General features: G+C 39.3%; 5 protein-coding genes across 6 annotated transcripts in view; 3 read left to right on the forward strand and 2 right to left on the reverse strand.

Annotated features, from left to right (window-relative positions):
• The window catches only part of LOC101292738 (zinc finger A20 and AN1 domain-containing stress-associated protein 8-like), a 3,971-nt gene extending 1,070 nt beyond the window's left edge, over positions 1 to 2,901 (reverse strand). The window contains exons 1-2 of one of the 2 annotated variants that reach the window (XM_004306475.1): positions 2,855 to 2,901; positions 2,733 to 2,769 (exon numbers count right to left, since the gene is read on the reverse strand). The gene's annotated coding sequence lies outside the window, so the exon portion shown is untranslated. Of the gene's footprint in view, positions 1 to 2,728; positions 2,770 to 2,854 lie in introns of those variants that run through there. The other variant, XM_004306476.1, reaches the window with a different exon arrangement.
• Positions 2,902 to 3,876: 975 nt separating this feature from the next.
• On the forward strand, positions 3,877 to 9,077 carry LOC101293227. Its single transcript, XM_004306477.1, has 9 exons — positions 3,877 to 4,201; positions 4,887 to 4,987; positions 5,105 to 5,465; positions 6,426 to 7,292; positions 7,390 to 7,435; positions 7,641 to 7,711; positions 7,803 to 7,909; positions 8,054 to 8,141; positions 8,378 to 9,077. The coding sequence occupies exons 1-9, from the start codon at positions 4,067 to 4,069 to the stop codon at positions 8,678 to 8,680; spliced, it is 2,079 nt and encodes a 692-aa protein (XP_004306525.1). The 5' UTR covers positions 3,877 to 4,066; the 3' UTR covers positions 8,681 to 9,077.
• Positions 9,078 to 10,112: 1,035 nt separating this feature from the next.
• Positions 10,113 to 13,727, forward strand: LOC101311228 (putative disease resistance protein At3g14460-like). The gene has a single exon (XM_004308167.1). It carries the CDS (start codon positions 10,113 to 10,115, stop codon positions 13,725 to 13,727), a length of 3,615 nt encoding a protein of 1,204 aa, XP_004308215.1.
• Positions 13,728 to 15,058: 1,331 nt separating this feature from the next.
• Positions 15,059 to 16,172, reverse strand: LOC101293516. Its single transcript, XM_004306478.1, has one exon. It carries the CDS (start codon positions 16,112 to 16,114, stop codon positions 15,197 to 15,199), a length of 918 nt encoding a protein of 305 aa, XP_004306526.1. The 5' UTR covers positions 16,115 to 16,172; the 3' UTR covers positions 15,059 to 15,196.
• A 3,415-nt stretch (positions 16,173 to 19,587) lies between these two features.
• Positions 19,588 to 21,230, forward strand: LOC101311521 (anthocyanin 5-aromatic acyltransferase-like). The gene is given in 3 exon segments (XM_004308168.1): positions 19,588 to 19,618; positions 19,879 to 20,100; positions 20,140 to 21,230. Coding segments are annotated over 3 exon segments (1,344 nt in total).
• The last annotated feature ends 1,510 nt before the right edge of the window (positions 21,231 to 22,740 follow it).

Raw genomic sequence — 22,740 nt, forward strand, 5'->3', positions numbered from 1 at the left:
AAAAAAAAATCATTATGGTTTCTGGTTTTTTGTTTTCCGCATTTCTTCATTACAGTTTCTCCCATCTGAATAACCAAAATGAAGAACTCTAAAACTGATAGACTAGTGAAGGAGTTGGTTTTCTTGGTTTCGTAGAATATGAAATCACAGTCAACAATGACAAAGACCTGGATGGTTCTCTTTCCATTTAAAGATCTATGCAGATGGTGAACCACACTGAACAATACGTTCATGAAGAGAAAAATGGCTTTTCTGCCTTTTCTTATTGCTATGTTCCGAAGATAGATGACAAATTTCTTGTTCGCCCTTTGCTTTCTTCATTGGTAATAAAGGCCGTGATCAACAGTAAAGGGACTCGGTATTTCAAGCATACACTCTCACAACACACATAAAAAGACTGAGAGAAAGAAAGAAAATATGCTGGCAAATCAGATCATAGGAAATACAGCCACAACACTTGAGCTGTTCAAAACAACACTAAAACAGCCATTACAATGATCAAACAATTCCATCTTTTAAGGAAATTCCTTTTAATAAAAACTCAGAAAATATGAAATACCATCCAGTGACTACCTATGAATTTCAAGTATCCATAAATTGACATGTACCTCACCATAATACATGACACGTTTTGAAGGATACGAGAAGAACACTGACACGGAATAAAATGGTCCTACTCCTATACAGGCATATAATAAGTATAGGGGCTGTCATATCCAGCACCAATAACTCATCAAACAGAAGTATAATGTCTTCCGGTCAGGTAGCTAATAACTGAATGGTACAATGTTGTAGCCAATATCCTTCATATTGAAGACGATATAATTTGTAAAGGTGGAGGTTTAGCTTAGAGTAAACAGGCAGCCCCATTAAGAAAGATTAAATAGGGAGGATTCCCTAGAATAGAAAAGAAAAACAAGCACTGCCATTTGCGGACAGTAATATCATATATAATAGTAAATACTAGCTCTATTGAATGCCTAGGCTGCGCATCTTAAGATCTATAAAGCAGCTTAAGCCTGTTCATGGTTATTTGAATGAAACAAGCATCAGTAAACAGTAAAGCTTCCAGCTAGAGTTGATGGTCAGTATACAAATGAAATATATATTCACCAGCTGTGTTCTTCTATATTATAAATACAATCAGTAAAACAATGATAAAGATTCAAGCACATACATTTAGCTCAACATTGAAGAAGATAACTTGATTTCAGCATACACCAGTTAAGAGATTGGAGTATACACCAAGTTAATAGAAAATTCTCCTTCTGCCATATAATTTACAATACCTACCTAATAAAGGAGAATCAAACATCAGAAGAAAATATAAGTGAATAAAAGAAATATAGAATACAATCATCAACTCAAAGTACCAAATTTAAGGAAGATGACTTTAACCTATACTTCAATCATCTGCCATGCAGACATGATCGTAAATGCGGACTTAATTCAGCTCAGCTATACTCATTTCAGCATAGGGATTAACTTGGCTCACTAACCTTGTGCCACTCTGGTATGATTAAAGTTTAGATTAAAGTTTTACTTTTAGCAAAGGAGATGGAAATATAGGATTCTGTGAGCAAAGAGGGATAAGGTAGGAGAAATGATGGAGGACGATGATTGAGGAAGGCGAAAGGGAGGAAAAACACATGAAAGAGAATCAGGAAAAGCAAAAAGGTTCTGAGTTTTTTTTCATGTCTCATTTCTCCCAATTGTTTTTTCTCCTTGTCTAAATATGAGAACTAAGGACATAATGTCACCAAACCCTGGCCTTATATATTTAGGTTTGGTTTCCCGGTTTCAGATAATATTAAACCACGAAGACCAACAATCACAAAACACCTTTCCACTTTTATATAAATTTTCTGGGCTTATTCAAAAAGAAATTGTTTCCCTGAGAACTCATGTACAATCGCCTTATAGGTGATTCAACAAACCAATAAACCAAATAAGACAACATCTCAATACAATAACTGACATTACACTAACAGAGTTTCTTTACCATTACATTAGGGATAACCTCGTAGCAGAGCAAAGGTATAATACTTGCAGTCTTCCCATATTGCATGGGAGAGATTCCCTTAAATATAATATAAGAGATCAACTTTTGTGATTGCCTACACATCTATACCTCAAGATCTAGCTCAAAATCTGATGCAAGTATACAGGGATTAACAGAAATTTTCCCTCTTGCCATGGAATATTCATAATACTACAAGATAAAGGAGAATTCAACATCAGAAGAAAACACAAGGATAAAACCTGAAGACATAACCACTGAATTTTCAGAATCAGGGTTGCATCCCTTCTCGATGCAAGGCTAGAAATGACATATATCAAATTATCAATAGTTTAACAAGGGCAACGAACAATTCCAATTCAGGTTGGTTATACTAAACTAATCAGTATAGATTCATTCTCATCAACAAACTAGCACATAAATACGTACATAAGAACAACAGTAGTATCATCAACTCTTGCTAATCATCATCATGGCTAATGAAACAAACCAAATAGCTGAAAAACTCATCAAAGTTATAAGCTTCACAAATCACTCTCTAAATCTTTATCAAAAAAAAAAAAAAAAAAAAAAACTAATGTATCACTAAACTGCATAAACTTTTATACTTTGTTAGTTATTATCATCATCTTGAACCAAACAAGTTATAGATGAAAAGACGCAAAACCCAGAAGAAGAACAGCAACAGAATACCAATCTATACATGACTCACCTGCTCGCAGAGAAGACCAAGCTCTGAAATTCGCTCCCTATAAAATGAACAAACGAAATAAATATATAATTACGAAAACCAAACACCCAGAAAAGAGAGAAAGAGAGAGAGGAGATACGAACCCTAAAGCGAAGCGAACAGGAAATGGAAAAGGTGTCAGAGAGATAGAGAAGTCGGAGCCAGAAGTTGCAGCTGTGAATTTATACGGAGGAGGAGACTGGGTAAGTATTATCGGGTGTGTAACCGACCTCATCAGCCACGCCACGTTTCTAATTATTGTTGGCTAAATTGACGCCTCACCAATCAGGCACGAGAATCCATTCGAGTCTACTGGAATTTGTTGTAGCGGATCCTGGCCGGAAGACAAGTTACGTGCGTGGTTTTGTGTCAGCTTTTTAGTTTTATTATTATTATTATTAGGTGGGTGTAAATGATAAAACCTGAAAGGCATGGGAGTTCTGGATGGTTTTACCCAGTTTGGTAAAAACCGATCTGACACAAGGGTACCAAGTACCAGGCACAAATGGGAGTCCGGGACCATATACCGCAAGAACCAGGCGAACCAGACTCGAATGAACCTCGACACTACATTATTGTTCATGTTCAACAACGAAATGCATTTTCTTTTTTTAAATAGAAATTCATTTCATTAACACGCAGAGCTAACAATCTGTAAATGATTAGGGCTAACCGTACTTATAAGATATTCGGCAAGAAAATCCGAGACTTATTCTAAGCAAAGCAATTAGTCACTTTTAGGGTCGAACAAGATCTTAGATTATAAGAACAACACTTGCAAACCATTGTGTGGAAAAATTTGGTAGAGGTAAGGTATGAGAAACCCTTCGAGTCCTAACTCCTACCAGCTTGTGGCTAACAGCTCTAGGTTCGTGCGATTGCTACGGATCTGGCTTTATTGAAATACTCTCGTGGACCTGGGTCCGAATAGACCCTCTCTTAATTAAAAAAAAGAAAGTAAAAACAAGAAAAAAAGAGCTTGAGTTGGTGTGGGCTTTATGGACAAAAGGGGGTAATTTGGTTTGTATGAGTCCATAAGTAAAATAAGGTGTATAAACAGAACTCAAGAAATAAAGGCCCAGCCAGAAGCAAGGAAGTTTATCCCCAAACGGCAACAAAGCATTTGGAGGAGGTACTTGTTGCTGCAGACCCTCCTCTCTTTCTCTCAAATACAAAACCCTCGTTTTCTTCCATTTCAGGATTCCAACCTAATTCGCTCCCGGGGTTTCCTATGCAAATCCCAACAACCGCCCTTCTCCGTTGGACCCTATTACTCGCCGGCTTCTTCTTCTTCTTCTAGGGTTTTTGCTTCCGCAATGGGCAGCGTCGATCGAGCCGATGATCGGACCTTCAAGGTTAATCTCACCGGCGATTCTCTTCTTAAGCTCCGCGACAGCGTCGGCGAGAAGCTTAAGGAGTTCATGGGCGATTACACCGACGACACTCTTGTGGTACTCTCTTCGATTTCATCTTCTTGTTTCGATTTTCATCCCATTTAACCCAGGCAATACAGATTGTAGATATGTTTTCGATTTTTACTAGCTGCGTTTAGTTACTTGCTTACTTCAGTTATGATATGCTCTTTGGGATTCTTCACATAATTTATGCCCTTTATTTTTAAAATGTCATCTCCATAGTACGAGAATGGTGACTATGTTTATATTGCTTGGACCTTCAAGAGCATTCTTATGTGTTGCTGATGTCTCTGGTGGACTATAGGCGGTTAATTAGGGCATGATAGTGGGTGTGTGAGAGTTGTAGAGGGGTTTCGCTTTTATATGTACCTCCTGACTATTTGCACATACCATAACTACTGCAAGATACTTAAACATGAACATGAAGGTTGGAACTGCGCCCTGGACACACATTTGTTCTCATGTTGAGTAGTTCTGTAATCTTATTCATGCGGTATCTTTTGCTGCCTTAATTATTGTGTAAAAATATTGCAAGCTATTTATGTGGTGCAATTCAACTCTTAATGTATAAAGTGTAAACCCTCTTACTCTGAAGCTGCATTTTGTATAAACCCATTGCTTCCTGTTCCTTTTGTTCTTTCGATACATTTCCTTACTCATGTTACTGCACTCTTAGTCTTCTTTTGTTCTTTCTAGTTTAATTTCCCATCTTTCATTGCAGGAGTATGTCATAGTCCTTTTGAAGAATGGCAGATGTAAAGAAGAAGCGAAGAATGAGCTGAATGTCTTTTTAGGGGATGACAGTGATTCTTTTGTTTCTTGGTAATTCCTTGTCTTCTTTATTGAGCAAAGTTATGTCCATGGAATGGAGGTTTACAAACCTCTCTCTGTTAACATGCTCTAGACTACTCTTGACTTTTGTGAAATTTCTACCAACAGGTTATGGGATCATCTGGCTTCAAATACCGATTTGCATATACAACCTCAGGATTCTTATATGGAAGATGCAAATAAAAGGAAATCCGCATCAGGGGATGAAACTGGAATAAATGATTCTCATCGTTTGAGTTCTGCGCCAGACAAAGTTAAGTCTAACAAGTCATCTAGAAGCCGGCACAACAGAGAATGGAGAGGACTAGCCAGGGATGCAGCGGAACCCCCTCCTTTTCTAAGCTCTGAGCTTGGAAATGTTCAAGTTGAGACAAAAGTTCATAGCAAGGTTAGTCGTGCTAAATCTCCTTCGCTGCAGCCTGCAGCTCAGAGGAAAAGAGTTCGGCCTGATGAGCGGCAGCATTCAAAGGTTTGAATCTGTAAATTTCTCTTTTATGCATGGGGTAATTGTGAGTAAACTTTATTAATCTGATGTGTGGAGCTTGCATCTGTTTTCGCTTAGGTGATATATAATTCATGTTATCTTTATGAGTTATTCAGTATGGTCTGTGGTGTACAGTGAATAACTTGGTTATTAAATTTAGTCATGATTAGCTTATACAGATTTTGTAATTGAACTGTGTATGCGAGTGTCAGTGTGTGTCTATATATATATATTTTAAATTTTTTCTATATATTTTAATTAGGAGTATTCATTTTGATATGAATCACATCTGTGAGTTTAGGATATTAGAAGTATGCTCTAATCAGCGCTCCATTCATCATGTTTTCAACGAAAGCTCATACAGTGTATTTTCACCCTTCTCACATGTTAAATCCTGCATTATCTTCAATTGTCACTGACCTTTATTGGGTACGAGGTTTTATATGTTAACAAGTTGATACTCTGCATTGATTTGCATACTTTTTGTTCAAGAGGGCATTATTAGGTTGGTCCCTCTGTTTTCAATTCTGCCAATTGGTCCTCTTGTGTATCACGTTTACCATTGTGGTCATTTTTGTAAATGTGGTGTTGAATCGTGCATCTGAGGAATTGGATAGAGATGTAAAACATGTGAATGAATTCGGCTAGTGGTAAAAGCATAGGTGACAGATTAGCTAAGGGGTTAAAACGCAGGGAACATTACTTGCACAATTTATCACCATAAGAATTTTGTGGACTAAATTGACTTGATATAAAACACAACCTTTTGGTGTATCACGGAGACCCAAAAGGTAGTTAATTTTCATTTGGTTTGAGTCTATGCTTCCTCTCCCTACCTGCTCTATTAGAGAGATTTAGCCATAATTAAGGTTTCACCTTGTTTAAACTTTGAATTAATGCACTTCAATTATTATCCAACTTTATTCAATTTTCAATTTTTGACAGAGGGAGGTAGCTTCTCAAGTGAATATCGATGCCCCTCGTCGGCTACTCCAATTTGCTGTTCGTGATGCTCTGACGACTTCCAGGCAATCCAATTCAACAACAGAGCCCACCTTAAAGCGTCTCCGTTCTGTGGTTTCTACATCCACTGGTGACTCATCATTGGTTGATCCTCCTCGGCGACTTCAGTCTGTTGCGAGAGTGCCAAATTCCATGGCAACAGTAATGAGAGCTGTTGCAGAGGCTGCTGAAGATGTAACAAGAGTTAAATCTTCAGGAAGTGTGTTTGACCGACTTGGTCGTGGTATGGATGTCTCTGAGACCAGTGGGCCACTTGCATCGTTTAGAGAAGCTGCTACCGAGGATGTTGATTATGAAGAAATTCATGAACGCACCCGATCAACATATCTGCAAAGAAGTCAATACATTGGGCAGTATGCTGGGAACTCTATGTTAGACAGTGAAACTGGCTTGCCTTCTGATTCTGTTTCAGACAATGAAGGCTTTGATGATGTCAATGTTAAGGGTCATAGAGTCGCTGATGTTTCTCAAACTAGGACATCTGTTGGAAACAAAGGTGACAGTTCACTGATGGTGCAGTACAGTGTAGCTAAGAACGGTGATGATCTAAGGCGGATATCAACTAACAAAGATCAGGGTCAACCTACTGCTCCTGCAAATAATTCTCATAAAATCGTGAACATATCCGTGAATGTCAATGCTTGGAAACCACCCCATTATCAGGAGCCAAGAGAGGTAGCTGAGCTGGACGATTGGAAATCTGTACAGGATATTGATGCCGGCGCTCCAAATTCTGATTTGCGTTTAATGAAGGAGAACAGCAACCCTGTGCCAGTTATTAATGGAAATGTAAGATGCCTGGACCTACATCTACACAGCTTCTGTTGCTTAATATTTTTTGTACTTGATTACTGACTGGTGTTGAATATGTGGGATTGATGGACAGGCAAATCCTGCAGCAGATTCTCAGAAGGCGCTTTCATCTTCTACTGGTGGGTATTTCAATCTAGTAATTATAGTCAACTGTCCTTTTGTATCTCTTCAAATCATTCAATGAGATGATGCTAGCATCCTCTTTTACTCCATCTTTCCTTATTAGGGCTCCTATTATTTACAAGCCGTCAGACAATTGCTTACCATCTTGATATCAGCAGCATGGATTGATTTTGCTGATGTTATTTTTTTTTTTCCCAACAGATCGTGCAGGTCTATATGCTGCTGGTCGTCCTTTGGAGGATGCAGATTCCCGAACTATCTTTGTTAGTAATGTAAGAGCTCACCTCCTTGTTCTTCTAGTTTTTGGAGTTTGTGTTGGTTTCTCCAATTTTGAGTGTTAAATGTGTGTTTTTGTATATACAGGTCCACTTTGCTGCCACGATAGATAGTCTTTCTAGACATTTTAACAAGTTTGGTGAAGTGCTAAAGGTGGTGATACTTACTGATGCAGCAACTGGACAACCTAGAGGGTAAGATGTTGGTCTGATAATTGTACTTGACTTCCCAGCTACAAGGTTTAATTGTACTTGACTTCCCAGCTACAAGGTTTAACCTTTGATTTTATTAGGTGATTACATATTACTTCTTATTTCTGAATAACGTTTGTTGAGCAGATCGGCTTATGTTGAGTTCATGCGAAAGGAGGCAGCAGACAACGCGTTATCTTTGGATGGCACTTCCTTTATGTCACGGATCCTTAAGGTAGTCACATTGTAATTGCATCTTTTCATAGTTAGTTAGAGAGTGATGGCTTGGCAGAAGTCTTAACATATGCATCCTGAAATCAAACCTTAGCAGCATGGATATTCGTTGCATTTTGACACCCCACCCCATCCATCAAATATTGGACCATATTGTGGAATCCGTACTTTATTATCTATTTCTGTCTTGATAGTTATTTGGCAAGTCAACCTTTATATATGTATTCATTATTGTAGGTTGTTAAGAGGAGTGCAGCTCACCAAGAAGCAGCAGCTCCTGCCGTGACATGGCCCCGCGGAACCCGTGGTTCTCCATTTTCCACTGCCAGGTTTTCTAGGGCACCATTCCCAAGAGGCATGACTGGTGGATATAGGCCTCGTGCCTTAATCAAACCAGGTGCCAGGAGTATGCAGTGGAAGCGGGATTCTCAAACCACTCCTGGTGAAAGTGGCACTCCAGTCTCTGGCATGGCTGTTCCCTCACCCACAGGTCGTAGTCTCACCTATGTTCGAACAGAAGCTAAGCCAGCAGGCAACTAATTCAAAGATCTTAAGAATGTCAGACTTGAAGTTGCGCGATGAATGCTTAATGTTAGTTGGAATCCAGCAAAATGGAGTACATGATTTTTGTATATGGTCGAGAACATTGGTACAAGGAAGGTCCAGAGTGGTGAAGGGAAAGGTTTCACTAATTGCAATTTTTTTCCGGTTTATTTTTTGATATGGGGAGTAAAGCAGGTTTAATTCTTCTGCCTGGCATGGGAGAAATGAGGGAAATTATTTTGGGCGGAGCGGTCAAGTCCTTGGATGTTTCTTCCGGAGATACTGTTTTAGGACAAATTTGTATAGAGCGGGCGGACAGTAGATGATTTCTTTTCGATGGATATGGACAATAATATCTTTTAATTTGTTTTGTAATTTTTGTACTCGTTGAAAAAAAAAAAGAATAAAAAGGGGAAAAAGTAAAGATAAGGTTGCCTCTATGTGCTTCAGCAGACTATTTGATTTACAGATTTAGAGATGTCAGGTGATAGTCTAGCAGTACACTTATTTTCCAGGTCTGCTGTTACTTGTGAGCTTATAAAACATTTTTTGATGAAACATTTGAGTAAAATCATTTTGGTGTTTCTCTTTTCTGGTCACTACAAAAGGAGAACCAAAAACTACCCAAATCTAGTGACGAGTGGCTGTAAGTATGTGACAGCCGAACCAATATCGACACCAAAATCTGATGATCGAGATGATGTGCGTGTGGTTTAGGTTTGTATTAACTATTTTTTTAGTACTGTGTCGCAGCTTCATAGCCTCATGTGGTGAAATTATTGCATGACTTTTCTGAGAGTTGACTTGACATTTACTGGGTCTCGGATGAGAGAGAGAGAAAGAACTGGGAACATGAACATTTAGCTGAAGATCCAAGAAAGGAAAGCCCTTTGGATCGATTCCTGTCTTCATTACTGTTACGTACCTTTGATATATAGTTTTACTTGTGCTGTTCCGTTTCACAAACTATATATAGTCCATAGATATGGTGCTGGGAGAGGTCTTTCTTGGGGCATTCCTTCAAGTGCTGCTCGACAGGTTGACCCCTCGAGCAATCATCAACTTTGCAAGCCTACATGGTGTGAGTGTGGACAAGAAGCTCAAGAAATGGAGTTCAACGCTGTCGGCCATCGGAGCTGTGCTGTATGATGCGGAGGAGAAGCAACTTACGAGCGAGGCTGTCAAACTGTGGCTGGATGATCTCAAAGACCTGGCTTATGATGTTGAAGACATCCTAGACAAGTTCTCCATTGAAGTATTCCGACGCAGAGTCAAGGAGCTGCATGGAGCTGCTACAATAAGTAAGGTACGGAGCCTGATCCCCCAAGCTAAATTCAACTTTCAGATGAACTCTAAAATCAAGGAGATCACTGATCGACTCTGAGACATATCTGAACGCAAAGAAGCGCTTCGTTTGAATGATATTGGCATGTCTAGTAGTTATAATAACAGGGTATGGAAAATTCCACCGAGTTCGTGTAGACCAGATGGACCTGTGATCGGAAGGGACTGGGATAAAAGCCAGATTGTTGGATTTTTGTCCGGGGTCGAGCCTTGTGCCATCAATTTTCATGTTGTGGCCATTCTTGGCATGGCAGGAGTTGGAAAGACAACACTTGCAGGACATGTATTCAACGACGACGACGATGCCCTGCAACAGTTTGACATTAAGGTATGGGTGTATGTGTCTGATGACTTCAATATTGTGAGAGTGACAAAGGCAATTCTGGAATCAGTCGCATCGGAGCATTGTAAGTTGAAGGAGTTCAGTAAAGTCCAGGATAATCTCAGTAAGGAGTTGACGGGTAAAAGGTTTCTCATTGTGTTGGATGATGTTTGGGATACTTGTGACTACGATATGTGGACCAAATTGCAATCCCCCTTTCGTGTTGGAGCACTAGGAAGTAAGATATTAGTGACGACGCGCCATGAATCAGTTGCAAGAATGATGGGAGCCATACAAGTTCATAATGTGAATTGTATATCAAGTGATGATTGTTGGCAGGTATTTGAACAACACTCATTCATGAACATTAACAACAGCAGGCCACAGAATTTCGAGCCCCTTCGCGTCAAGATTATTGCTAAATGCAATGGATTGCCATTGGCTGCAAGGACCCTTGGTGGGCTTCTACGCTGCAAAGGAATTGGTGAATGGGAAGAAATATTGGACAACAAATTATGGAGTGTGTCAGATAAGAGTGGTATTCTCCCAGTATTGAAACTGAGCTATCATTCTCTCCCTTCGAACCTAAAGAGATGCTTTGCTTTTTGCTCAATACTTCCAAATGACTATGAATTCAGTGAGAAGCAGTTGATCCTTCTATGGATGGCAGAGGGTTTGATACAACATCCGGAACAAACAAGACAAATGGAAGAATTGGGCAGCGAGTATTTTCAGGAGCTTTTATCTAGGTCATTGTTTCAAAAATCAAACAAGGACAGTTCACAGTATGTTATGCATGACCTCATTAGCGAATTGGCAAGGTGGGCTGCAGGAGAAGTTTGTTTCAGACCGAAGGACTATGTGGATGATAACATGCAACATCTTAGATGTTCTCCAAAAGCTCGACATTCTTCTTACATTTCTGGTGAGTTTGATGGAATTAAAAAGTTTGAAGCCTTTTCTGAAGCCAAACGTTTGCGGACGTTCCTTCCATTTACACTCTCAGAAAATACACAGAATTACTTGACCTGTAAGGTTACTCTAGATTTAGTACCAAAATTGCAGTACTTGAGGGTCCTGTCTTTCAACAGCTACCAGATAACTGAGCTACCGGATTCCATAGGTAAATTGAAGTATCTACGGTACCTTGATGTTTCTCACACGCCAATAATGAGCTTACCAGAATCAATAAGCACACTATATAACTTACAGGTACTGGTACTAGAAAGTTGTTCTCGTTTGGAGGCACTACCCACAAATATGAGGAATCTCATTAATTTGCGTCATCTCAACAATTCAAGTGCACATTCGCTGAAAGGAATGCCTATGCAACTAGGTCAGTTAACTAATCTGCAAACACTTGCTGATTTTGTTGTGGGTAAGGGTAGTGAATCAGGGATAGGAGAGATAGGTCCTCTAATGCATCTCCGAGGGACATTACACCTCTCAAAACTGGAGAATGTGACTGATGTTGAAGATGCAAGGAGGGCCGACTTAACCAGCAAAAAAGGTCTTGATGTTTTGCTACTACAGTGGCATGAGTTGAACGGCACAGGAGAAAGGGAAGCAGATGTTCTTGATATGTTACAACCTCATAGTGAGTTAAAAGAACTCACCATCTGGCGATACACTGGTGAACAACTTTCTGCTTGGGTGGGAAGTCCTTCATACACTAGCATGGTACTTGTAAACTTGGAAAATTGTACTAAATGCAGATTCTTGCCACCACTTGGACAGTTACCTGCTCTCAAAGAGCTTTTCATAAAAGGAATGCCTGCAGTTGAAACCGTGGGTTCTGAGTTCTATGGAAAGGGTAGCTTGCCGTTTCCATTATTAGAGACCCTTTCGTTTCAGAATATGCAAGGATGGAAGGAGTGGATTCCATGTGAACAACATCAGGGAACTATAGATTTTCCTTGTCTGAAAAAGCTTTCCATCTATGCTTGTCCCAAACTGGAGGGTACGGTGCCAGAGAACCTTGGTTCATTAGAAGAGCTTGTGGTTCGTGAATGTGACCAACTGGTGGTTTCAATTGCCAACTATAAAGAACTTTCTGTTTTATGCATCCGCTATTGCAAAGGGGTTGTATACAGAAGTGTGGTTGATTTTCAGTTAATCGATATGGAGATAACTGGCTGTGAGGAACTGACATGTTCGTTGCAGAATGAAAATGGAAATCTGAAAAACTTTATGTCGCTTCGTCATTTGATTATTGAAGGTAATTCGCATCTTTTTCAACTGCATCACTTCAGCTTGCTACAAGAGCTTCACATTGATAAGTGGCCAAGCCTAGAATCTTTTACGTTGGCTAGTTTGCCACCTTCTCTCAAGGATATAAAGATTCGAGGTTGCAATTCTCTTACTTATTTTGCACGATACCAGATACCACCAAGTCTAAGGAGAATAGAGCTAAATAGATGCCAAAATTTGAAATCATTGGTGGAGGATGAGGAGGCGATAGGGGGTTCTTCATCTACATCTCTTTGTTTGATTCAGGATGAGGAGTCCTGTCTTGGGTATTTGAGCATAGGGAACTGTCCATCCTTGGTATCTCTATCATCCAGAGTGAAGCTACCCAGGGCGCTTAAACACCTTCAGATACATACTTGCAGACAACTGGAGTCAATAGCTGATGCATTACACAATAACATTTCTCTCGAGTACATCCACATCTGGTATTGCTCAAATCTTCAATCCTTACCAGAAGGTCTTTACCACCTCCCCAATCTTCAGAAGTTGAGTATTTACGGTTGTAGGAGTCTTGTTTCCTTCCAAACAGGAGGCTTCCCAAGAAGTCCTTCCAGGTTGAGAGAGATTGAGATCACCAGTTGTGAGAAATTGGAGGCTTTACCCAAAGGCATGCATAACCTCAACTCTCTTGAGACATTAAGGATCCCCTATTTTGAGGGTTTCACTTCCTTTCTAGAAGAAGGGTTTCCTCCTAACCTTCAATCCCTTAAAATTCTGAATCTCAAGAGTTGTAAACCGCTCTTTGAATGCGGTTTGCACAGACTAACATTTCTTAGAGAGTTATGGATCAGTGGCGAAGACCCAGAATTGGTTTTCTTTCCACCCAAGAAAGAGATGATGCTCCCCAAATCTCTCATTAAGCTCATTATCGAAGACTTTCCGAATCTTAAGCATCTACCGAGCAAGGGGTTTCAGTTCCTCACATCTCTTAAATCACTCTACATCTGGAGTTGCCCCAAGCTACTGTCCATACCAGATGAGGGCAGGCTTCTTACACTGACACAACTTAGTATCCGTCACTGTCCACTGCTAGAAGTGAGGTGCAAACCAGGTAAGGGTCAGTATTGGCGCTCCATAGCCCACATCCCCTACATATGGTTGGGAGACAAGAGAATTCAAGCTGCTTGATTACAAGTGATTCAGGAGAAAACAGATGGAATTTGAAGTTACTAAAAAAAAAAAAAAAAAAAAAAACTAAAAACCTTCCTATACCTTCCCGTACACGACGGTAAACGTTAACCCACCCTTTTACTTTTACCTAATATAAAAAAAAAAAAAAAAAAAAACTTCCCTTATATCCCCTTCCAGCAGGTAATCCCACTTTTCTTAACTAAAAAAAAAACAAAAAAAAAAAACAGAAAGAAAGTTATTAGAAACAATAATGTTCCTTACTATTATTTACCTGATAGATACTATATCTTCTCCACTTTCAGAATGATCTCAGAGCTTGGTGCACTTCATTGCTATTGTAGTTGAAGTTTTCAATATTAATCAGGTACATTTGCTGGACTTCTTTTTATGTTATGAATTCAGACAGCTACCACCAGGGTAAATGCATTTTCAAGTGGCTGTAAAATTTGATATTAATTTGTTTTTGATGAATGCAGCAGTCATGAGTTCCGCAAACTAGCAGTATTTTACAGCAACCTCTTGGAGATCAATATTGAGTTTGTCTCTTACCTGAATGTGGTTATGAAGGGTCAGGATTCAAGAGACTGAGGAGTCGGGACTCGGAATGCCAAAAGGAAAAACAGAAGGTAAGTTGCGCAAGTTTGGATAAGTTCTTTGCCATCACTCATTGCTGTCTGCAATCATTGTTGCTACAAGATCAGAACTTTTTTTTCCATCACTTAGAATCATAGTACAGGGTAAAATGACTTAATACCGTTATGTTAGTTTGCAAATGTTACTGATGGATTTAGCTTTTCATTGTAGACACTTGAATGAGTGAAAGAAGCCTGGAGACTGGAAGTAAGAAGAACTATCTTTGTTAATTGAGACTTCTGATTGCAAACTGCTGTGGAATATATTGAGTTGTCGTGCAAGATGATCGATTCAGAAGATGTCTCCTTGATTGTGCAGGAATATCTATGTACAAATTGGAAGCTAATTATTCAAGTAGTAGGCAATGTTGAGTCTCTAAAAAGCAATACTAACATTTGAGATTATAGATTCTACCTTCACAAGCTTATAGAGGTATAGAGCTACAGGACGGAATGTTTTGGGAAGTACCGAAAATGCTGTTCAACTGTTATGGTTCAAACGCTGCTAGTTCATTAATTACAATTTGCTTTCATAAATTTCTTATTGTTATCTTGGCTGGGTGGTACTGAAGGGAGATAGTTGATTTTGGGTACTCTTCTAGACAAAAAAAAAAAAAAAAAAAACAGGGGATTTTCCTAGTGTGTAGTAGACACCATAGTTTTTTCAGTTCCAAAAGGCATTAGAATCCCGAATATGGTAGGCCAAGTGAAGAAACATTGAAATTGAAATGCCAAGTAGCCAAAATCATAGACAATATGCAATGTGAATGTCCATATGATATATAAGTTCATAATAATGGCATCACAAATAATGAAAACAACCTAATACCAAAATCAAGTCAACTTGTATGCAACTTGGAACAAAACTCCAGCTGACAAACCCACAATGCACAAGACAGAAACCCCACGAACCCGAATGAAAAAAACATTCAAATTCTTAGCAACTTGAAGAGCATGAGTCAAAATCTGCAGCCTACCTTGCTCCTCCATTTTCTTAAAGAAGTAGATTGGCTTCAGAGACTGCCTCAACATGAATGCCAAAGAAAACGGAAACCCGAATGCCAAGAAGCTCTGAATCGAGACTTCGGGTATTGGTGAAGACCGAGTCATGTATGAAATGTAAGCTCCAAGAGCGAGTTGAACCAAACCCAGAAGAGCTACAGTCCTGCTCAGATTGTACATGTTCTTGGCCATCGTTTCAAGAACTGTTCGGGTTTCATTTCCCAAATCAGAGAGGTCTCGCTCCACAGTGGGTCCTTCGATTTCTTGGTGCTTGAAATTAGGGTTTTGACTTGGGTACTCACTTGGGTTTTGGGGTTTCTCAGGCTCTGATGAGCCCGAGGTTGAAAGAAATCTGGGTCTATTATCCGAAGGCCATTTGAATCTGGGAGTAGTGTTCAATTGGGTAAAAGTACCAAGATTGAAATTGCTGAGTTTTGGATCAAAAACCCTTTGGTGAATCGAAGAAGACAAAGATGGATCAAAGGCCAAGCCTTTAGTGGAATTTCGATTGAAAGGTTTTGGATTTGGTGGTGTTGTTTTGTAGTCTTGGAAAAAGGAGTTGGGGTTTGAGGAAGAGGTGAAAGGGTTTGAGGGGGTTTGTGAGAAAGTGGAATTGGAAAAGTGAGTCAAGGGTTTAGGCGTAGGGTTTTGGAGGTTTTGGGTGAAGAAGTTGGAGGAGAATGACGAGCAAGACTTAGAGGGTCTTACAAGTTTTGAGCTGAATCGGCGAGAGATGAAGGCGGCAGCCATTTTCGAAGAACCAAAAATTGAGAGAGAGATGAGATCAAGACTAAGTTTCTGATTGATAGTGAGTGTGTAGAGAGAGCAAATTGATTTTATATGATGACCCAAATGAAGAGGCCCGGCCCAATTCAATTAAATAGAGCAAAACACAAGTGGGAACAGGAAGCTTTCCATCTGAAACAACCAGGTATGCCAGCCTCTTTCTCTTTCAATTCATACATTCACAATTCAAAAGTTCATCCTATTGTCATTTCTGGGTTTTCCTGTACTGGGTCATTTCTTGTATCTTTTTAGGGAGAATTGTTTCAGTTACACCCTTATCAAAATAGTCGAAAGTACTTTTCTGCTCAATGAGGTCCCTCAAACTTGGTTCAGTGATTTTCATCAACTGCAAAAATAGTGGAACACTTCCATCCTTTCAGTTTTAAGTAAACAGTAACAAGTTTGCGATTGGAAGATGCTATAGATTCAGTTATTCTATTGTGGTAAATGGTATTTTGGGAATATAATTGTTGGCTATAGCAGTTTTGAGAATATATATGTTTGACACAAACAATCTCTGTTTACTGCTGTGATTCCATGTCCCCCATTCTCTAATTAGTTCTGTGATTTTTAATAACTGGAAACAACGCGGGTGAGTGAAACCGTGAAAGTGCTCCATTCTTTCTTATTTAGGAAGTCACAGTTTTCAATTGGAAGATCCTATAAAGTCAAATTATTCTTTCAACTCAACTCTAAACTGTTACAGGTCGAACATTTGACCCAATGGAGTGTTGTTTAAATCATTTTCACTTCTTGAATCTTCATAAAGAGCTTATGGTCCAAAACTGGTGGTCTTGCTGTCAGCTAGTTATTAATGACCGCTACAGGACTTGAAACAATGTGCTCACCTTGATCATGAACTCATCTCAGGTACCCATAGATCACCCCCGGAGCATCATTGTCTACCTCTATGCTCAGGACGAAACGTTGCTTCTGATGCTTTTTGATGAATGTTAGTGTAGTAGGCTCTACTGCAATTCTCATTCCGCTAGGAACTTCAAAATATGCATGGTAAGTAGTTGTATCCCCTCCGACATTTGTCACAGTCCTGCTACAGCTCTTGGCTCTTGGTGTAGCAATGTTTGTTCCATTGAAGATGGCCATAAATGAAGGGTAATTTAGGTCGGTAGGCAGTTGTATGCAACCCCATCGACTTCGTCTAATAATAGCAGACATCTGAACTTCGTTGTATCCAAGGGTACATAGATACTGGATATATTCTTGTGTATGCATGTCATAGACTAGTCCAGGGTTCATGGCTTTGTTTGGGTTGATGTGGCCTGCCCCAAATTACTTCCCTAAAAGGGTATAGAATTGAGAAATTTCCCAACTTGATTTTAAGACGTAAAGGGTATCTAATTTCTTAATATATACATACACAGTGACAGATCTAGGATCCGATCATGGGATGGGCTTCATATTCAAGGGGTTTTCTTTTGCCGAATGCCACAAATTTTTTTTTTTTTGTAAAATTTAGGTAGACGTCAATGAGTCTTCAATAATTCATACTTACAATTTCAGTTTCAATAGAGAAAGAAGAAGATTAAAAGAGTTGTAAGTGATAAATTTTTGAGATTTAAGAGGTAAAATACTAGAAAACTAAAAGGAAAATTGGGAGAGAAAGTGAGGAACCATAAAATAGAGGCCTAGACACATATATGCATAGCATGTTGGGGAGTTTCTTAGAGGCGGGTGGGTTTGGCTGAGCACAAAAATGCATATACCAGAAAAAAAATTTACATAATATTACTAGTTTTTTTTTTTTCTCCCATAAAGCTTGGTTGGGCTTGAGCCCTACCCACCCTTGTTGTAGATCTGCGCCTGTACATGCATGAATCTCCAAATGTACATATTGATATAAACTGAAACACCAATGCTTTGATTTTTGCGGAGTACTCTAGCATCATGAAATCTAGGTTTCACAAAGGTGACAGCGGCCTTGTGCTTCCCTGTCCAAGTAATGGAGAGATGGCGGTGATGTGGACTCAAAAATGGGTTATATTTTTAGGCAGATGCATCAGAATCCCAACCAAGATGTGTAAGAGGCATTGGGGCGAGTAAGATCGCATCGGGTCTTGCCGATCTGGAATTGATGGTTTGTTGGAAAGTTAGGCAGGCAGAGGCAATGATGTTGGCTAGATTAAGAAGTGGGGCTTTAGTGGTTCAATGATAGACCACATCGAGTAGCGAATTGAGGCTATTCATAGCTCAAAGACGGCAACTGTGTGGTTGGGTTTCCAAGCAGGGATGTCGAAACATGGTGCGACACTGGTTTGGCCGCAGGGAGGTGGTGGCTGTCGTTTAAAGGCGAGAGAGCCCACGCCAGAGACGGTTCATTCCTCAGCCCACAGTCATTTGTAAAAAAGTCAGAATGAGCGCAACATTAATCAAAACTTCACTTGACCAATAGCTAGTCTAGGGTTTTCAACAAGGAGTGAGGAACATACTTAGTTAAAAGTCATGACCGCAAGTTGGCTCAACCGCGTAATCTAGAAAAACAGTTGGACCACAAGTCCTTCGGCCCTCATTTCGGTTGAAACGATTTTGAGGCAAACAAGTTACCGACGAAGCCTCACTACGATAAAAACATACAACAATTAGAAATTTTTCCACTTTTTACTCAAAACTCTAAGGCTTTTACTCAAAACTCTAACGCTTTTTACTCAAAACTCTAACGCTATACTTGGCTGACAAAATGAATTGATGGCAAAGCAATTTCATACTTTTTCAAATGTATTGATTTATTAGGGGTTTCCTTGTCCTCCCTTTTCTTGGAAGGTCTTAGCAAACTCTGATCTCATTATGCTTTGATTTGGGAAAAAGATAAAGGATCCGATTTTATTTGTCACCTTATTTGTCACCACATTGCTCAATCACGTATATGTTATTAGAAAAATGTGGCTTAGATATGAGCTATTTGGAATCCCACATCGGAAACGTGAAAGAGTCATCCTTAGGTTTTAAAGAATTGTACCACACACACTAATGTCGAGGCCTTTTTGTGTAAAACCTCATACCCGTTTCTCTACCGGGTGGCTAAAGTGGGGGGTATCGGCATTATTGCATCCTTGTGCATGGGACCCGTCAGCCGCTTCCGCTTAACAAGTAGTATCAGAGCCCAGGCGACGCTTGGGACTTGGTGTCTCATACGATCGAGTTGTAATTTGGTGGAGCTCCCGTTTGGATTGAGATCACAAAATGCAGATGGTTGTGATCGAGGTTGAGCTATTGAAATTTGGATCGTGAGACAGTTGGAGATGGCTCGAATCACGCCAGGTGGAGATTATTGGAAAAATGTGGCTTAGATATGAGCCATTTAGAATCCCACATCGGAAACGTGAAAGTCATCCTTGGGTTATAAGGAATGGTACCACACACACTAATGTCGAGGCATTTTGTGTAAAACCCCATACCCGTTTCTCCACTTGGTGGCTAAAATGGGGGGAGTCTCGGCATTATTGCATCCGTGTGAGTGGGACCCGTGGGGCCTATCAGCCGCTTCCACGTAACATATGAGTAGTCATCGGAGAAGGGTGGTATGCTGCCGTTGGTACCCTGCCACCAATAATTACAGATCTACTACTGCTTTTTGAGAATAAATGAACCTATTTTTGGATTAATTAAGAAAGAAAAGAATTGCATCAAAATATCAAATTTTCAAAAACGTGAAAAATATTTTGGAGATGACTTTGTGGTGATCCGATTGTGACTTATTGAGGAATGCCAAGTCTCTCCCCTACAAAACTCTGCAACTCCACAAGCTTCTTATCATCTCCCTCTAACCTTCCTCGACATACCATGGCTCTTCTTCTCTCCAAGCCAACCTCTTTTCTTCTATGAATTCCCATATCCCACTTCTTATTTCACATCTATCATTGTACCAAACCTCAAGCACTCTCTCTCCCTCACTCTCGAACTCTTTTACCCTTTTGCCGAAACTCTACTGGCCCGCCCTGAACCCGGAAAACCCGAGCTCGTCGACACCTAAGGTGACTCGGTCTCATTTACCGTCGTCGAGTCAAATACAGACTTCGGTTATCTTTATGGGAATTACCAAAGAGATGTTGAAGAGTTCAACACACTTGTACCTCAACTAGCATCAACTATTGGTGCACCTAGTCGTAACTGTGCAGCCAAAATTCCATTGTTGAGCATTCAAATTACATTGTTCCCAAATTGTGGCATTTGCATCAGACTTGCATATCATCATGTTGTTGGTGACTAGAGAACGTTTAACAATTTCATCAAGACTTGGGCCTCATTTTCTAGACATTCACTCCCTGCCAAGTCTATCTTGCCCTCTTATGATCGTAAGGCCATTGTTGATCTGTATGCGTTGGAGGGTATCTTCTTGAAGGAATGGTGGAAGCGAATTTCTTCACGAGGAGCAGTTATAGGTAATACTAAAAGTGTCATGTTAGATCCAAAGAGCATGGTTCGGGAAACTTTTTTGATGGACTTGACCAGCATGGAGAGGGTAAAAAAGTGGATTGTTTATCAATGCAACAAGGGAAATGAGTCACTACCTGTACATTTATCTGCTTATGTCCTAACATGTGCGTTTGTGTGGATTTCTTTGATTAAAAGCCAAGAAAAGTACTTCAATTACAAGTCATCTGGTCAGGATCAAAATTATTTTGGGTTTGTTGTGAGTGGTTTAACCTGTTTGAACCATCTGGTACCCTCAACGTATGTCGGCAATTACGTAGGGTTTGGCCGGGCGGCAGCGATAAGGAGTGAGTTGTTGGGGGACAATGGAATTGTTATTGCAGCTAGAGCAATTGGAAACACGGTTAAGAAATTAGACAAGACTATTTTTGGAGGGGCAAAGAAATGGATTTCGGATTGTAAGGTTAAGTTTGAGTTGGAGCTCCATGTTATGGTTTCTGGATCACCAAAAATGGATCTTTATGAAACAGATTTTGGGCTGGGGAGACCCAAAAAGATAGAGGACATTGGAATTGATGGTATGAAAGCTATTGCACTGACTCAGAGTAGAGATGTATCAGGTGGCATTGAGGTTGGATTAGTTCTGCTGAAGTCTCAAATGGATTATTTCACAACTTTTTTCATTGAATGACTAAATGCAACTCTTTGAGGAAAAATTCTAATATACCATATGGTGTATAGCATGCCTCACAAAATGTGTGGCTATCATTGATTGAAAAAGCAACTATAAGACCATGTAACGATCATTTACCCCTTCAAAAGCCCCCCATGTGCCATACAATTAGACACATTTGCAATAAGTATGTCGTATCATTGATTGAAAAAGCAATTATATGACCATATAATGACCATTTACCTCTTCAAAAGCCCCCCATGTGCCATACAATTAGACACATTTGTAATAAGTATGTCGTACCATATGGTATGATAGACAAAGCCCTCTTTGAGATGTATATTATATATTCACCGTTTGGGCTCTCTCTGCTCAAGCTCAGTGGTTCGATGGCCTTGAACTTGGTGGTTGTCAGCCCTAGAGCTTCACCCTAGGTCTATTTTAAGGTTGTTTGTTTTCGAAGTTGTTTGTTATTTATGTTATTTAGCTTATTTGCGTCTTTTGCGAGCAATAAGTCCTTACATTAGTTATGTAGGACGAGTCGGACTATGTCTATGTATTCAAAAGCGGCGAGTTCCTTACTTTGTCAAATGGTCTCTACCCTAAACCTTCTAGTGGTAGGGTGAAGTTAAGTGTCGTTGGATCTATTTTATGGTGGCAACAAGTGAGAAAGCTGTGCTATTGGTAGTTCTGCTTCGCGGTAGTCGAGTTATCTTTCATATATGTCACCGATATATGCCTGTATCAAAGCAAATAGAATAGCTATTAGAGCACTCTTCGCTAGTTAATGCATAGTTGAGTTCATGTTTATTGTAGAGATTTATGATATTATTTCAAATCTTTATAATAATGGATTTAGGCTTATTCCCCATGTATTTGAGAGTTTTATTAAGGGTTTTTTTTACTTAAACAGTGTCTGAACTCTTCAAGGATTGTTAAAATGATACATGAACTTTCAATGTTATTATAATGGTACTTGGACTTATATTTTCATTTCAACGTCGTACCTATGCTAAACTTCTGTCACTACTCTATTAAATCGAGCATGTGTGACTCACGTGAGTCACTAAATAACGCTAAAATGACTCATTTTTCCTGAATTTGATCTTTAACTATTTTTTTGGTTGAACAATTTTAATTTTTAATTGACACTTATACCAATTAACCTTTTATTTTTGAGTGCTTCTATTCATACCTCCACAATTGCTTCTTATACCTCCTCTAATTTTTATACAAATTTATTTCCAGTTTTGCCCTTATGAAGAATTAATGAAGGAATAAAAAAAAATCAATTAATGTACCTTATCTCCTTCTTCACATCCTAAATTCTCTTTAATTTTTTATTTTGTTAAAGGGTTAAATATTGTATAGTACTTATAGTTTGAAGTCAATATATGTTCAGTCCTTATTGTTTTATTTTAATTTAGATAGTCCTTAAAGTCACGATTTTTCTTTCAAATTGTCATTCCGTCAATTTCTCCATTAGATTGCTGACGTGGCCGTTAAAAATTACATTATCTTTAATGGC

This window comes from Fragaria vesca, linkage group LG7, assembly GCF_000184155.1.
Source record: "Fragaria vesca subsp. vesca linkage group LG7, FraVesHawaii_1.0, whole genome shotgun sequence".
NCBI classification, from domain to species: Eukaryota; Viridiplantae; Streptophyta; class Magnoliopsida; order Rosales; family Rosaceae; genus Fragaria; species Fragaria vesca.

Excerpts from the sequence above, each read along its gene's own strand:
- LOC101293227 (XM_004306477.1), top strand. The coding sequence starts at position 4,067 with ATGGGCAGCGTCGATCGAGCCGATGATCGGACCTTCAAGGTTAATCTC. Across the intron at positions 4,988-5,104 it reads AGTGATTCTTTTGTTTCTTG|GTTATGGGATCATCTGGCTT; the intron begins GTAATTCCTTGT and ends TTCTACCAACAG. Across the intron at positions 7,712-7,802 it reads GAACTATCTTTGTTAGTAAT|GTCCACTTTGCTGCCACGAT; the intron begins GTAAGAGCTCAC and ends TTGTATATACAG.
- LOC101311228 (XM_004308167.1), top strand. The coding sequence starts at position 10,113 with ATGTCTAGTAGTTATAATAACAGGGTATGGAAAATTCCACCGAGTTCG.
- LOC101293516 (XM_004306478.1), bottom strand. The coding sequence starts at position 16,114 with ATGGCTGCCGCCTTCATCTCTCGCCGATTCAGCTCAAAACTTGTAAGA.